This window comes from Lissotriton helveticus, chromosome 8 (assembly GCF_964261635.1).
Source record: "Lissotriton helveticus chromosome 8, aLisHel1.1, whole genome shotgun sequence".
NCBI classification, from domain to species: Eukaryota; Metazoa; Chordata; class Amphibia; order Caudata; family Salamandridae; genus Lissotriton; species Lissotriton helveticus.
In genome coordinates, this window is record NC_136069.1 from 1,520,406,617 (window position 1) to 1,520,424,326 (window position 17,710).

Here is a 17,710-nt window from a genome sequence, read left to right on the forward strand (position 1 = left end):
TGCCTTTGCTATGAAAGACTTCTTTCTACTGGTTAGGAATATAGACACATTTTTAGGGCTCGCCTGCTGATGCGCTTCAGCGCATAGCTGGCGAAGCTCTATAGGGGCTTATCCAGTGTTTATCCACTGGCGATTCCACTGGCGATTCCTTCAAGTGCATGTGCTTTTTAGGTCATTGCGCTTGCGCAAGCCCTAAAAAGCGCGTGCACAATGCCACCAGCCGCCTGCCTGCCTGCCTCGCATTACCACATCAAAGGCAGCCCTCCGAGCGCATTTCTCACCCCCTAATTATTCACGGCCGGCCGGCAGGCACATCAAAGGCTGCTGCTGCAGTGACTCGCATTTCTCCTCCCTCCTCCCCTATCACTGCCCAGGCCGGCCGTACTTTCTCTTTACAAGGGCCCCCATTCCTGAATCACTTGAAATCTCTCCACATTATTTGCATTTTGTTAATTAAAAAAATTAACTTCAACACAGCGTTGCACATTTTTCTCGACTTCGGAAGGATGAGTCCCAATCTCATTTGTACAAAGTGTTGTAATGGGATTATTGGAGAGTTAGAGAAACGTGCTCACAAGTTACATTTTTATGCATATCATCTGAGTAAATAAACAATAGCATGGTGCCGTTTGCGTCCTTGACTTGATCTGGTTTTTATTTTTATTTTGCTATTATTCTCACAAAGGCTAAGAAGGTCTGCCTACTTTAGTATTAAGTGCTATACGTCGCATAAGCAACAGCTAACCATTCACTCACCCACGCAACGCCACTCACCCATGCAACGCCACTCACCCACGCAACGCCACTCACCCACGCAACGCCACTCACCCACGCAACGCCACTCACCCACGCAACACCACTCACACACGCAACGCCACTCACACACGCAACGCCACTCACACACGCAACGCCACTCACACACGCAACGCCACACACGCAACGCCACACACACACGCAACGCCACACACACATGCAACGCCACACACACATGCAACGCCACTCACACATGCAACGCCACTCACACATGCAACGCCACTCAACCACGCAACGCCACTCACACACGCAACGCCACTCAACCACGCAACGCCACTCAACCACGCAACGCCACTCACCCACGCAACGCCACTCAGCCACGCAACGCCACTCACCCACGCAACGCCACTCACCCACGCAACGCCACTCAGCCACGCAACGCCACTCAGCCACGCAACGCCACTCACACACGCAACACCACACACACACGCAACGCCACACACACACGCAACGCCACACACACACGCAACGCCACACACACACGCAACGCCACACACACGCAACGCCACACACACACGCAACGCCACTCACACACGCAACGCCACTCACACATGCAACGCCACTCACACATGCAACGCCACTCACACATGCAACGCCACTCACACATGCAACGCCACTCACACATGCAACGCCACTCACACATGCAACGCCACTCACACATGCAACGCCACTCACACATGCAACGCCACTCACACATGCAACGCCACTCACACATGCAACGCCACTCACACATGCAACGCCACTCACACACGCAACGCCACTCAACCACGCAACGCCACTCACACACGCAACGCCACTCAACCACGCAACGCCACTCACCCACGCAACGCCACTCAGCCACGCAACGCCACTCAGCCACGCAACGCCACTCAGCCACGCAACGCCACTCAGCCACGCAACGCCACTCACACACGCAACGCCACTCACACACGCAACGCCACTCACACACGCAACGCCACACACACACGCAACGCCACACACACACGCAACGCCACACACACACGCAACGCCACTCACACATGCAACGCCACTCACACATGCAACGCCACTCACACACGCAACGCCACTCACACACGCAACGCCACTCAACCACGCAACGCCACTCACCCACGCAACGCCACTCACCCACGCAACGCCACTCACCCACGCAACGCCACTCACCCACGCAACGCCACTCACCCACGCAACGCCACTCACCCACGCAACGCCACTCACCCACGCAACGCCACTCAGCCACGCAACGCCACACACACACACGCAACGCCACACACACACGCAACGCCACACACACACGTAACGCCACACACACACGCAACGCCACTCACACACGCAACGCCACTCACACACGCAACGCCACTCACACACGCAACGCCACTCACACACGCAACGCCACACGCAACGCCACTCACCCACGCAACGCCACTCACCCACGCAACGCCACTCACCCACGCAACGCCACTCACCCACGCAACGCCACTCACCCACGCAACGCCACTCACCCACGCAACGCCACACACACACGCAACGCCACACACACACGCAACGCCACACACACACGCAACGCCACACACACACGCAACGCCACACACACACGCAACGCCACACACACACGCAACGCCACACACACATGCAACGCCACTCACCCACGCAACGCCACTCACCCACGCAACGCCACTCACCCACGCAACGCCGCTCAGCCACGCAACGCCGCTCAGCCACGCAATGCCGCTCAGCCACGCAACGCCGCTCACCCACGCAACGCCACTCACCCACGCAACGCCACTCACCCACGCAACGCCACTCACCCACGCAACGCCACTCATTCACGCAACGCCACTCATCCACGCAACGCCACTCATCCATATGCAAAACGAAAAATGTCAAACTCTTCTATTGCGAGACCTATTGCATTTTCAATGCTTGTTTAATGAATAGATTTTCCACTTAAGCCGGCCTCAGAAGTTTTGCATTAGCTTGTGAGCTCCACAAAGTCACCAGTCCAGGACTTGTGACAAGCGCACACTTCTAAAGTTCGTGGTCGGATGACTGTGCTGCTGGCATCTTACTGACCAAAGGCCAGAGCTTGGCTGATCCTATTGCTCCAGGGCCTTCCTCCAGCACTTTTACTTTCTTTCTTCTCATATTAATTCTTTACCATTTACACTGTTCAGCAGCTAGGTGCACCCTCCTTAGATAATAATGTGTCCACTTGTTACAAGAATTGTATAGCATGCTTTAAAAATCATAACTTTTTAATTTTAGTTCTACATCTTTGCAAAGTTTGTGCATAGGTTTCAGAGATGTAATACTTTTGTTTGAAAAACACATGAAAAACAATGAGATTTTTGCATTGGTATGATATTTTTGGGAAATTTGAGGACATAAAGTTTACAACCCTGGGCACCGCATTGAGCTCATCTTACGGGGATAAAGCCATATATTATTGGACTGAAATCACTTGAATAAAAAATAATTTAAAAAAAAAGGTTGTTTTGTCTTGAAACTTGATGTTGAAGATAAAGGGTTACATTTAAGATAACTTTTTAAACAACATTACGTTTTCTTTATTTGTCTTCAATGTATTCATGCAAATGATTCCCTCAGACAATGCATTCTGAACCACAAGGACTCCGAGCTCCTCTATAAACCTTTTAAATAACGTTGATTTCTCTGTTTATCCTGCTGTGAACTCTTTCAAACCACCAATATTCAAATTCAGTTTTTCATGTGACATTAACCCGTTGGCTGCATCGAACGTTTAACTCCAGTGCTGAACGTTCGAAAAACGGGTGGGGCAACGTCGGCCAACGGACGTGCGCAGCACTACCAAGGTAGTGCACGCGACGACCGTTGGCCGACGGCAGCAGCCAACGGGTTAATGGGCGCATTGTATTCAAACCAGTGTTTTTGTAATTGTATTTGTGGCACTTACTACCCCTCACAATGCGTTGAAGCACATTGTGCGAACACCATTGCAAGATGGCCGCCAGACCAGGGAGTGCGGTTTGTGACTGCGCTCTATTGCAATGTGAAGACCCATTTGATTGGAGCTCAGAGGTTCAACTCTAATGCCAAACCCACCTTTTCTTTTCTCCTGGCTGCAGTGGATTGCATGGACCCCACTTGTTCAGGGCGCGGAGTGTGTGTCCGCGGCGAATGTCACTGCGCCGTGGGCTGGGGCGGAACCAGCTGCGAGACCCCTAGAGCCACCTGCCTGGACCAGTGCTCAGGCCATGGCAGCTTCTCGCCCGAGACCGGCCTCTGCAGCTGCGACCCCAGCTGGACCGGACACGACTGCTCAGTTGGTAAGTACGCCAATTTCCATACCTGTATATTTGAATACCTTAAAATGTGTGTTAGTCTAAGAAGGTGCACTGTCGGGTGTAATATGTGATAAAATAACATGGGCAGAGCGGGTACCGTGCCAGGGCACTGCAGTTTCATTCTTTAGTCGGTCACCGGCAGCACCAGGCTGGAGACTTCTCATCCCCAACAAGCACATTTCCTCGAATGCATTAATACTGGCCTTGAGCTTGTTCTCTTGAAGCAGTTGAGTCAATGTACAGTTCACTCCACCTGCCTCCACTTCCAAGTGTACTGCAGTGAGTGTCATTCGTTAGTATGCCAGCTGCTGCTGTTTGCCAGTCTCTGATCAAGTTCTGGATGTGCCTTTTCATTGCCACCATGTTTCTAGGTGCTATGCTTAAGTGGATCACAGATGTGTCTCAAGCAGCAGGGTGGGCTACGCACAGGATAGGGGGTTACACTGTCCACAATGCCTCAGGGGGTGGGCAGAGGTCTGGTTGTGCGAACGGACCCAGGACTTTGTGTTAACCCCTTCCACGCGGGGCTAATCCCCCGGCGGGCGGGGGGGAGAGGGCCGCGTGCGGAGCCGCGGTGCTTGTGACTAGCCCAGCTTCTCATGCTGCACAGTGGAGTTGTGCTCATGGCGCGCTGAGCTTGTCGCGACTCCGCCCACTCCCATGGAACGCCCGCACAGGCGGGGAATTAACCCCGCATGGGCGTTCCGCGGCAGTTATGACAAGGTGAGCGCGTCATAAGCGCCGAAGGGGCTAAGAACACTTGGAGGGCAGTAGAAAGTATGAGGTGTTGACTTTTTGTAGGTTTTAGTTTGAAGGTTCTTTACACAAATTTAGTGGAAGCGATGTAGAGATTATGAATATACCCAGTCCTACTTATAACAAAAGTGCCTTGTAGCCCACATGCCTAGAATGGATCCTGATCAGAATTACTTTTTTAATTCAGAATTGGTGCCGCTCTCCTCCCACCGCTTGCCCGTCTCTCATTTGTGAAAGATTGAGTCGAGCCCGACAATGTCTTACCATGAAGGAGCGTGCAGGCCACTGGTGCTCACGGGTGTTGACTGAGAAGAGGAGGTGGGAGGCTAAAGAGGGGCAAGAGGATGTAGGTAGAAAAGGAGGCGGCGCTGATAGATGTAAAAAACCAGCATTGCCAAAGCCAATAGGTCTTGCCTATTCAAGATCTATTGGCTTTGCGAATGTCTTTTACCCGTGTTGTACACCAGCGTGGCTGTTGTTCAGCATGGCTAAATGTTAGTGGCGTAGAGGAGAGTAGCATGGAGTGGAGTGTCGTAGAGTGGAATGGCAGAGTAAAATATCGTAGAATGGAGTGGCAGTATGTTGTGTATTGGAGTGGCATAGAGTTAAGTGGGGTAGAGTAGAGTGGACTGGTGTAGAGTGCTTTGGCGTAGGGTCTTTCTGAGTGCAGCGCCATAGAATTCAGAGATGTACTATTCAGTGGCGTAGATTAGAGTGATGCGTAGTAGAGTGCAGTGTCACAGAGTAGAGTCGCATAAGAATGATGCAGTGGTGTAGTGTGCTGTAGAGTAGAGTGGTGGAAAATACATATTGCCATAGAGTGGCATTACATAGAGTACAGTGAGGTAGAGTGGAGTGCATTGGCATAATTTGCAGTTTTGTAGAGTAGAGTGATGTAGAGTTCAGTATCGTAGAATGCAGTGTTGCAGAGTAGTGTCTTAGAGTGCAGTGTTGTAGAGTGGCAGAGAGAGCATTGGTGTAGAGTAGGGTGCAGTGGCATGGAGCAGCGTAGGGTGCACTGGTGTAGAATAGTGATGTAGGGTGCAGTGGGTTAAATACAGTGGTGCAAAGTAGAGTTCAGTGGCATTTAGTGCAGTGGTGCAGCGTGCAGTCATGTAGAGTGGTGCAGAGTAGAATGACGTGGTGTAGAGTGGACTTGTGTAGAGGTCATTGGCGTAGGGTGTAGCAGAGTATAGTGCCATAGAGTGCAGTGGCATGGAAGTCAGCGACATACAATGCAGCATTGAGAATGCAGTGGCATAGATCAGAGTGATACAGAGTGCATCTGCATGAAATGCAGTAGTGCAGAGTAGAGTGGTGTAGAGTGCATTGGCGTAGAATGCAGCGTTATAGAGTGGTGTGAAGTAGGGTGCAATGATGTAGTGTACAGTGGCATTGAGTACAGTTGTGCAGAGTAGACTGCAGTGGCATAGAGGGCAGTGGTGTAGAGTGGTGCAAGGTAAAGCGCAGTGGCGAAGAGTGCAGTGGTATAGAGTAGAGTGGTGCAGAGTAGAGTTAAGAGGCATAGTGAATTGGAGCAAAGTGGCTCAGAGTGGAGTGGAGCGGAGTTATGTAGAGTAGAGTGGAGTGGTGTAGAATGGAGTATGTGTGGTGTGGTGTGGTAGCACACTGCCATTACAGACAACACATTTTCAATTGAACTGACCGTTACATTTGCTCAGACTTCTATTTTTACTAATAAAATAATGCAGCGCACAAACGATAATTTATAGTAATATCACCTAGTTTATTGATTGGTTTTGAATATATTAAAATATCCGTTACCAACACACTTCATAATTCACAAAAAAATTGCTTTGCTCATTCTGATATATTCTGAAATACTTGCACAGTTAATTTAAACGTTGTGTGCAAGGAAAAAACTGTTTTTTAACCCCCAGACAATTGTCTCATAAATCTTCTCATTTTGAAGTCTGAGAAAGAAAAGTAAGCACCAGCTCCCTGGAAGACAGATGCTCACATTTGACCCCTGTCTTTGAATGCACAGCAAATGTGCCAAGATGAAAACAAGATTTACAAGCCAGTTTACATCGAGCAGCACTACTGTAAGAATACAAGGAGAGGTAATGTGAAAAGGCTTTGCTCCTTGGGAAGGACGAATTGAAGCTGGACAGCCAACAACAAATAAAGCCAGCAAATAGAAAGCCAGAAAATGTGAGTTGCAAACCACAAAGCCAATGGTAAGCAACGGTCAGAATGCATTCACAGAGAAGCTTTATCAATGTCCCCAAGATGTCTTCAGCAAACTAGATGGATGTGCTGTCTGGTAGGCTTCGACAAAAAAAAAAAAAAAAAGAGAGTAGATGGAGGTAGGACAATATAAGACTGAGTTAAAAGAGAAGCGAGTGGTAGAAAGTGAGTGGAAAGAGGTGGAGAGGGTGAAGGTAGAAAATGAGGAGGTTGAGGTAAAAAAGAAGGCAAGGTAGAGAAGTAGAGGATGAAGATAACATGGCGGAGGATGGATGTGAACAAGGAAATAAGGAGGTAAAAAGATGAGGGCTGAGGTCAAAAAGGAGAGGGGTAGGAATAATGAAGAAGAGGATGGACATAGAAAAGGAAAAGATGGAGGTGGAAGTGAAATAGAAGAGACAATGGACTTAAAAAAGAATGAATAAAACACAAAAAGATGCGGTACAGGATTAGGATCTGGGGTCACAGAAAAAGGATGAGGGAAAAAAGGGATGCAAATAAAATAGTAAATTTCATGAAACAACCGAACGCCCCAGTTGCATGTGGGCCTGATTTTTGTCCCTGTTGGCAAGCCGTAGATTTCTAAAGGCCTTAATGGTTGTGTTCATGAGCCGGGTCTGCTTCAGTGTGTGCGTTACTTCACAGCCGAGCCTTGTTAAAGAACACAATTTGCAAGCAATTTACTTACAAATTGTGGAGTGTATGAATTAGGAGGTGAGATCCAATTAAGGCGCTGTTGCTGTGAACTTCCGTAAGTGATTGCGCTAAGTGCTGGCTCGCCCGTCACTGGGAAAGATGTATTTCAGGTTAATGGGCAGCCCCTGGCAGAAAGCGGTCTGTAATGGGTGGCAGGTTTGGCCTTCTCCTTCCTTCACAGTTGTAATCAAAAATCCATTTTGTGGTCAGACTGGCCTTACAAACCATGGCCATCGTGGGCTTTCAGCGAGCGCGAGCCAGCAGGAGCTGATAACTACGTTTTGCAGCGTGAATCTTTCTGGATTCACTATGCTGTGCATTATTCCGCGGTCTTGTGGTTGGGTCCGGATTCGTAGTCTTTTCTTTGTTTTTTTTTTTTTTTTTTTTTTTTTTCTCTTTGCCCAGGTGGGCGTCGGCGTCACACCCCCTTTGGGTGTATTTCCGGTGACGTCGGCATGCTTCCTGCGGAAGCTCCCACTCTTGGGCGCCATCTTCAGATTCTTTTTTTCCGCGGTCGGGTCTGGATCGTTCCCGTTTGGGCTCCAGACATTTTTGGAGAAAGAAGAAAGAAAATACAGAAAAGACGAGGAGAAGTCATCTGAAGACTCCAGGGGACTTCACCGACGAAAGACAAGCAAAGATAAGGCGTTTTCCATCCAGATCTTCGACGACCGTCGACGAACACGCGACCAGAGAGGCCCTGGACGCTCGAGGATGGACAACACGCCGTTCAAGTTCTGCCGTAACTGCCACCACAAGTACGCGCAGAAGGACCAGCACCCGGTATGCAACCTTTGCCTACCGGTGGACCACGAAAGCGGAGACTGCAACGCCTGTTCCGCCTTCACCCCGAAGACCCTTCGTGTGAGAGAGAGGCAGAGGGTAGCACACGCCGCCCTGCAGGGGAAGGCCCCGACCCCGTCGCTCTACGAGCTGGGGATGTCCTCCGAGGAAGAAGACAACGCTGCCGCCGAAGACGACAGCTACACGGTCGTAGAGACCGATTACACGAAGACTTCTGACAAGGTAGGAGACTCTTCGGCCCCCAAGAACCCGAGAGACTCTGAGTCTCGAAAAATCGAGGGCAAGACCCCGAAAGCGCCGACGCCAAAAAAGGCGGCGTCCGCGACTACTCCCAGGCCCAGCGGATCCTCAGAGAAGGAGTCCCCGGCGCCGAGAGCTGCTGATCAGCAGAAGACGTCGAAAATCGTCCCCGAAAAGGATCGATCGACGAGGGAGAAAGACCCGAAACTGTCGACGACGACCAGAGACCCGATATCCGGTTCGACGTCGAAAACTTCGACTCCGAGAGGCACGGCGACGAGCCATCCGTCGAAGAGAGCGGCGGAACCATCCGACGCGGAACACGCGGCCGAGATGGAAAAGAAAAGAAGGCGCCTCGAGGCAGAAATGGAGAACTTCATGCAGCGGAAAAAAGATTTCGACGCAAGGATGAAGGCCTTCACGATCCCTCACAAGACCAAGCCACCAGTGCTGGAGGCGGTCGAGGAGGAAGAAGAAGAGGTCGCCGAAGTCACCGAGCAAGACCAGGACGTCGAGGTGTTCGACGACCAGGAGGAGTACGAGAATCCCCACGAGAGCTACAGCTATGGGGAGGAAGATGAGGGCAGGACAGACACAGAGTCGGCGCCCTATGACCTTCAGGAGGTAGATTACATCGATGTCGACACCGACAGCCCGGAGGAGGTGGTCGACACCTACCCCTCGAGGCCCTCGCCGCCGGACGACATCGGGGCCTACAACGCGGTGATACAATCTGCCGCAGCAGCTTTCAAGCTCAAGCTCGACGAAGAGAAGCAGAAAGCAGACTTCCTTCTGGAAACATTGCTCCCAACACAAACGAGGAGCCAGTTCCTCCCGATGCTCGAGAGCGTCTTGGCTCAGGGGAAGGAAGCTTTCAGGGAGCCCGCAACATGCAAGGCAGTAACTCCCAGAACTGAGAAGAAGTACAAGCATGCCGCAAAGGACCCGGCCTACATTCAGGGCACGGTCTCCGCAGACTCCATTATCACGGCCACAGCAAGGAGGAGGGCTAACGTACCCACTACCTCGGGCCCGCCACCGGATAAAGAGAGCAAAAGGATGGATCTGGTGGGCAGAAGGATCGAACGGAATGCCGCGACCCACTGGCGCATGGCTAATTCCAACGCCCTGGTAAACAGACACATGTACCAAATCATGGAGGGACTGGGGCAGTTGGTGAAGGACTTGCCCCAGGATGCCAAGCAGAAAGCCGAAAAGCTAATTGAAGAGGGGAAGAATGCTGCAAATTCTTGCCTTAAGACGGCCCTGGATGGGGCAGACACCGCCAGCAGGCTCATGATGATGGGCGTCACGGAAAGGAGACACGCCTGGCTCAGGATATCCGGTTTCAAACCGGAGGTGCAACACAGCATCCTGAACACACCATTCAACGGCAGTACGCTTTTCGGACAAACAGTTGATGAGCAACTCAGCCAACTTAAGAAGGATAACGAAACAGCAAGATCCATGGGAGCATTGCAGTTCAGAGGGAACAAGAGGGGCACCCCGTCACGGAGGCCCGGCGGGAGAGGCGGAAACCAGCCAGGTACATCACACCAGGCTTTCCAGCAAACGCACCAGGCAGACTCGCAGGGTCAGCAGGGCCATCAGAAACAGCCCTGGCAGTACCAACAAAGAGGCCAGTCCTTTCGAGGGAGAAATGGACGGGGACAAAATAGAAGAGGGGGCCAGCAGCCCACCTCCAAGTGACTTCAAAAAAATCCGTGTGCCCACCCACAAAAAAGATCCCAGGGGGCAGCACGTACAGATGGGTCAAGACAAACTAGACACCTACGACCACAGGACACCAGTGGGAGGAAGATTAAGATTCCACCTCCAGGAGTGGAGAGGAATCACATCAGACAAATGGATCCTCAACATTATCCAATTCGGATACTGCATAGAGTTGGAGGCGAGGCCAACAAACAGAAAACCAAGAAGAAAGCCGCTAGCAAGCAAGCAGCTGCAGTGCCTTCAGGAAGAAGCAAAAGAACTCCTGCAGAAGCAGGCCATAGAAAGGGTACCCTTCAAGGAAAGAAACACAGGAGTATACTCAACATACTTCCTGGTACCAAAAGTAGACGAGACAATGAGGCCCATTCTCGATTTACGGTTCGTGAACAAATTCATAAGAACGCAAAAATTCAAAATGACCTCCCTGCAAGAGGTGCTCCCACAGTTGCAGACCGGGGACTTCATGGTCACTATAGACCTCAAAGACGCATACCTGCACATCCCAATGAACAGGAAGCACAAGCACATGCTCAGGTTCACCGTCGGAGAAAGCCACTACCAGTTCACGACACTGGCCTTCGGTCTAAAATCGGCACCAAGAGTTTTCACAAAGTGCCTCGCAGCAGTCGCAGCGCACCTAAGAAGGCAGGGAATACATGTATACCCTTACCTGGACGACTGGCTGGTGAAAGCAAACTCATACCAGAAATGCAAGCTGCACGCACATACAGTGACCAGCACGCTCATAAACCTGGGGTTCTCCATCCATTGGAAGAAATCATCAATGGAGCCGGAACAAGTGAAGATCTTCCTGGGAGCACAGATCAACACCTTACAGGGCAAGGTGTTCCCCAGCGAGAAGAGGGCGAGGGCGCTGGTGAAGGAAACTCGCCTCTACCGGAAGGGACAAGCTCGGACAGTGAGGACGGCGAGCAAGATCATGGGGATGATGGCATCATGCATCCACCTGGTACCGAATGTACGACTCCACATGAGACCCATTCAAGAATGGCTACAGGAGCAATGGTCACAAGCTACAGGCAGTTGGGAGGATCTAGTGGTTGTAACGCACGCAGTGCAGAAGGAGATGACATGGTGGACCATGGAGAACATAGCAAGGGGAAAGCCTCTAACGCCCCCAACGCCAACAGTGACCATCACCACAGACGCATCCCTGAAGGGATGGGGCGCTCACATGGAGGAGCTCAAGGTGAGGGGACTGTGGACACCGACGGATGCCACAAAGCACATCAATTACTTAGAATTGAAGACAATCTTCCTTGCACTGAAGGCCTTTCAAACAAGACTGTACAAGCACAGGGTATTGATACAAACAGACAACACCACTGCGATGTTCTACATCAACAAGCAGGGGGGCACACAGTCCGCACCGCTTTCAACGCTGGCGCAGGAGATATGGAGATGGGCCATCCCTCTCAAGATAGACCTGCTAGCCATACACCTACCAGGGAAGGACAACATACAAGCCGATTGGCTCAGCAGGCAGACATCGGCATCCCACGAGTGGGAGCTCAATGCTCAGGAGACAAGATACCTGTTCGACAGGTGGGGGACACCATCGGTGGACCTGTTTGCCACACGCCAGAATGCAAAATGCCAAAACTTCGCATCCAGGCAGCCCGAGGAGGGGACACTGGGGAATGCCCTATGGATAGATTGGTCAAGGACATTTGCCTACGCCTTTCCCCCGATACCACTGATGCACAGAGTACTGAGCAAGTGCAGAGCGAGCAACATGACACTGATACTGGTCGCACCGCAGTGGGCGAGGCAGACCTGGTACTCGCAGATCATGGAGATGACACAGTGTGCACCCCACAGATTCAGCAGGAGGAAAGATCTACTGTCCATGCAGAACGGAGAGGTACTGCATCCAGAGCCAGAGAGCATGAGCCTAGTAGCGTGGCTCCTGAGGACATAGAGTTCGCACATTTGAGACTACCAGAAAGCACCCTGAGGGTACTTCGGGAGGCACGAAGGCCCAGCACTCGAAAGTGCTACGTTGCGAAATGGAAAAGATTCACAATATGGTGCAGACAGGAAAGACTCCACAATAAGATGAAGAGGGACTCCACAGTGCTAAGGTACCTGACGCACTTACTGGAGAAGAACCTTAGCTCATCCTCGTTAAGAGTTCACTTGGCAGCGATAGTAGCCTACACAAGGGGAGAAACGTGCAGGAGCTTCTTCACATCACAGGTGGTGAAGAGATTCCTAGAAGGAGCGAAAAGGATCGCACCACCCAAGCGGGTGCCGCCACCTGCATGGAACTTGAACACAGTCCTAACGGAACTCATGAAAGAGCCCTTTGAACCACTTCACAAGGCCTCCCTAAAGATGCTAACTATGAAAACAGCCTTCCTGGTTGCGATAACGTCCTTACGCAGAGTAAGCGAGCTTCAAGCGCTGACGCTACAAGAACCATACATACAAATACACAACGATAGAGTTGTGATGAGGACTGACCCACACTTCATGCCGAAGGTGGTATCCAATTTTCACATGAACCAGTCTATACAGATACCGAGTTTTTTCCAAAAACCCACAACCAGCGCAGAGAGAGCTCTGCACACCCTGGACGCCAGAAGGGCAGTCATGCACTACATTGAAAGGACAAAGGGGCACAGGAAAACGAAACAGTTTTTTGTGTCCTTCGCAAACAGCTTCATGGGCAAAGCAGTAACCAAAAGGACCATTGCACGATGGATCGCACAAACAATCCAACTCTGCCACAAACGGGCAGGACAGGAACTGGCTGAGGGGACACGTGCCCACTCCACCAGGAAGAAGGGCGCTACAATAGCCTTCCTGGCTAACACACCCATAGAGGACATATGCCTGGCGGCAACATGGGCTTCGGTGCACACGTTCACGAAGCACTACTGTGTGGACATACAAATGAACAAGGAAGCTCAAGTGGGACAGAAGGTGCTACAGCACATATTCAACACCCAACGCTCATCTTCCACCCAGCCGCCACAGAGATGAGAAACCGCTACAAAATCTATGCACAGCATAGTGAATCCAGAAAGATTCACGCTGCAAAACGAATAGTTTTCTTACCTGTCGGTGTAGTTTTGCAGCTTGAAGATCTTTCTGGATTCACTAGCGAACCCACCCACCTCCGCCAGAAAGATGAGGCTGGAGAGAGAAGAGGTGGTTAACTAAAGAATAGACTTTGAAAATACAAAGCGGTAAATACAAACTAAGAAGAACATTGCCATTACTTCGGAAACGAAAGAAACACGGAAAAAAAGAACCCGAAGATGGCGCCCAAGAGTGGGAGCTTCCGCAGGAAGCATGCCGACGTCACCGGAAATACACCCAAAGGGGGTGTGACGCCGACGCCCACCTGGGCAAAGAGAAAAAAAAAAAAAAAAAAAAAAAAAACAAAGAAAAGACTACGAATCCGGACCCAACCACAAGACCGCGGAATAATGCACAGCATAGTGAATCCAGAAAGATCTTCAAGCTGCAAAACTACACCGACAGGTAAGAAAACTATTCGTTGTCCGCTAGGCCTCGAGGAGTCTGAGGCTTCTGTGTCTGAAGAAGCTCGCGCCGACATGTGACGGTCGCACGTCATCAGTAAGCGCCAAGGATGGACGAAAAGCTGATGTATGTGTGACCCGCTCCTTCGTTCTCCAGATTATTATGGATAAGTTCCTTGAATCCTCCACTCTTATGAGTCGCACACTCTGCTGAGCTTTAGCCAGGGCTTTAAGTTGGATGAAAAAACTGGGGGGTGACTCGAAGGGGCGTGGCCAGTGTAATTAAGGACGTGGCTTAAAAACTTATGAGCTAAAAATTTGTGCTTAGCATAGTGTGCTGTTTTCTGTTATTGCATCCAGCAAGTAACATCATACCTACAACAAGTCAAGACTGTTGGCTTTGTCAATGGTTGTTAGTTGCATAAGCTAAATAAGCAGCAACTATGGCTTGTATATAATATTGAAAAAGCTTCCACTTGAAGCCCTGGTGACACCACCACAATGTTCGCTGCTCCTGAGTTTCAAAATAGAAGGGAAATCCAGAGAAAAATTACTCTCTTTAAAGGATTCCCCTTCCCCTACAACGCTCACCTGGCATGACGTCATGCTGTAACTTCTCCACTAGTGAGAAGTGAGTAGTGTGAGCACATGGCCCGGACTGGCCGTTGCAGGCACCGGGCAATCCCCTGGTCGGCCGCATGGGTGGGGGCCGGTTTTGGGCCCCAGGGGGCCGTTTTTGTTACAGGGCCCGGCCCTGTAACAAAATCGGCCGAAAACCGGCCCTGGCAAAGAGTGCGGTCGCACCCCCAGGGTAGAGGGGGGGCTGGCTGAGCACTTTGCCAGGGCCGATTTCATTTCCCAGTCCGGCCCTGTTGAGCACGCGCACGCTAGTGAGAAGTGAGTTGTGTGAGCAGTGAGTAGTGTGAGCACGCGCACGCTAGTGAGAAGTGAGTTGTGAGAGCACGTGCACATCGATGTGCCTCTGTCACTGCAGTCTGGTAAAAACCGGACCGCCTGTGCCAGGGCAGAAAACAGAGCCGGGTAGAGACCCGTTTCGAGGCCCCCTTTAAAAACCTGAGGTGCTCAGACCCGGTGAGACCCGGCCCACTTAAAGCCCTGTGTGTACAGCTCTGTTACTTGTCGTCCAGTTCTTGTGAAGCGTTTCCCGCCCTTGTTGCATTCTCGCCTCCTCTGTCTGATGCTTTCTTTAGCGTCCTCGGTGCTCGCTTGGCCTCCAAGCTCGTTTGCCGCAGCGTTGGAGGAGCCTTCAAAGCGCGCCGCTTCGGCGCTTCCTATCGCCTTCACATTATAGAAGCGTTTGTTTATATTTTTAATTAAAGTGACGTCTCGGGCTGCCTTAATCTGAGAACACATTTTACGTCGAGGTCTCGCGTGCGAGGCACTTACCTGCCCTGTTGCGTGGAATCCGTCACGCACTTTTTCGTATTTTTCGATGTTTCTTTGCCCTCCTCTTCTCTCACCCAGAAACTCTTCATTCTAAATGGTTTTGTTTTTTTAGTTAAGGGCCTTTTCTTTTGAGGAAAATAAATGTTTATTTCTAGAGCGCTACAGCTTATCCAGGGTTTCTCAGCGCTAGAAAGGAAATTAGTCTCAGGAGGAAGTACAAGGTAAAGGACTGGAGATTGTCGATCCGCCGCACAAACAAGCATATTGTTGCGCGCTCCGCCGTTTGTTTATTTATAACATGGACTGGACATGCAGCGTATATGCTACATAACGAAACCCCCCTGTCCTATTAGGTACCAGGCCCACAATACGTTCTGTCCATTCTGCGCGAGAAACTCCACCACAGGGGTTTTAGCCCACTGAGTTGTCCAGTGAGACCATACACGGAGGCGCACACGTATCAAAGCACCGATTCTAAATTCTGTTTATGGTGCATTCTGCAGCCAGCTCCATTCAAAATGTTTCCGCAAAATGGATATTCGTAATTTTAATAATTACATATTGTTAAATGTGTAAAGCAACAACTCGCTCAGGTTTCAAAGGGGCTGATAACAGTTTCCCCCCCACTTAGTGGTATTGGTATTACCCCATTAGCTTCGGAAAGGTGAATGTTTGTATTAGCTATTCAGGCATGGTAAAATGTTAACTAAAAGTTGTGCAAAGCCCCCCTGCTGCAGATAAAATAACCCACCATGCCAGCTGGACATTGACCATCTATTAATCCCATGTGGGGCCCCCTTCCAGGACTAGCTTGGGGGGTAACTCGGATTGCCAGTTCTTCTTTATGTTTAAGGAAATGTCTATATCCCAGCCCTGTTGAATAGTGCAGTGCGGCTCAGCGTGGCACGCCCACCTTCAGAAGTGTCCTGGGACCTCTCCAGCCAGCTTTGGAGTCCATTGCTTGTATCCTTGGTGATCAGACTCCTTTCTACACCTTAACAAGCCTGAAACAGAGAAGAAACAGAACAAAATGTGAGCCAGGTTGAAGCAGAGACCGCACCCTGGTCAGCGGCCACAGGGATGAACAGAGGGCCATGGACCAGGGGTGCAGCTGAGCAGAGATGGTGGGTGCCTAACTGGTGAGGTGGGCCTGTTCTGTGAGTAGACCTGGCTCGGTTTCTGAGCCCCAGAGGGCTTGGAGTAGTTCTGATGTCCATGGAGATGCTGTCCTAAATTGTGGGAGCATTGACGGAGAGGGCCTTCCTTCTGCTCTTTCCTTCCCTACACTTCCTCGCCTCCCATCAGGCAGTGTCCACTCTCATATGGTTATGCCCACCAGAAAAGATGTGTTTCACCGCCAAATAGTCATAGGTGCTGTTTCAGAGGCCTTGTATGGTATTGTAGCATTTATACAGTGCTTTGTGGCCCTGACAGGGACACAACGCTCTCTTATTCCCACCAGAATCCTGGGTACCCTCTTTGGAGTGCAGGATGAGCTTAGAGTCATGGACCAGTTTCAAGTGCATGCCCTAAGTTTAGGAGATGTGCTGCACTCCTAAAGCGGCCTTGGGCGTGGTCCAGCTGAAGATGCTCCAGACCTGGAGGGTGATGCGGTGATGTTTCTACAGGTCCTTGATGATACGAGTGGTACCCCGTAGGAAGCCTTCAATGGTGCCCATCTGGAGTTGGGAAGGCCGTAGAGCAGTAAGATGTCTCTATCCAGGTGGAAGGGGATGAAAGCTTGCATTGTTGAGTAAAGGGCCTCTGTGTTTCAGGATGACTTGGTTTTCATAGTGATGAGTTCTTCGAAGGACATCTCTGCGTCAAAGGCGTACCCAAGAAATTCACAATTGCTTTCAGCTGGGATATGAGCCACATGGCTTATCGTCAGGAAGGTCCTGCAACTTGTAGGCAAAATAAACCCTCCGGCAAGTAATTTGTAGCAGAAGATATGAAATTAGTTGCCAGCTTCCCAGTTGACCAAACTGTGTGACTCTGAGCAAATACACTTTTTTCTTGTACTTTGATTCCCTACCTACCAAAACAAGGGTGATATCCATGAAATGCGAATTTTCCATTCTATTAGTCCAAAGGCAGTGGCAGCCTCGCTGTCGCCCCCACTTCCAGTTATTCATTTTAGACACAAGATGGAGGTGCCAGCGGACAAGCTCCAGAGGATATTACGGTGGCATATAGGTAAGCGGGTAAGAAATG

General features: G+C 50.6%; 1 protein-coding gene across 1 annotated transcript in view; it reads left to right on the plus strand.

Annotated features, from left to right (window-relative positions):
• TENM4 (teneurin transmembrane protein 4) overlaps positions 1 to 17,710 on the plus strand; it is an 873,376-nt gene that overhangs the window by 665,563 nt on the left and 190,103 nt on the right. Inside the window, exon 13 of the mRNA XM_078658490.1 lies at positions 3,918 to 4,118. Within this exon, the coding sequence (XP_078514616.1) occupies positions 3,918 to 4,118 (201 nt within the window). The remainder of the gene's footprint in view (positions 1 to 3,917; positions 4,119 to 17,710) is intronic.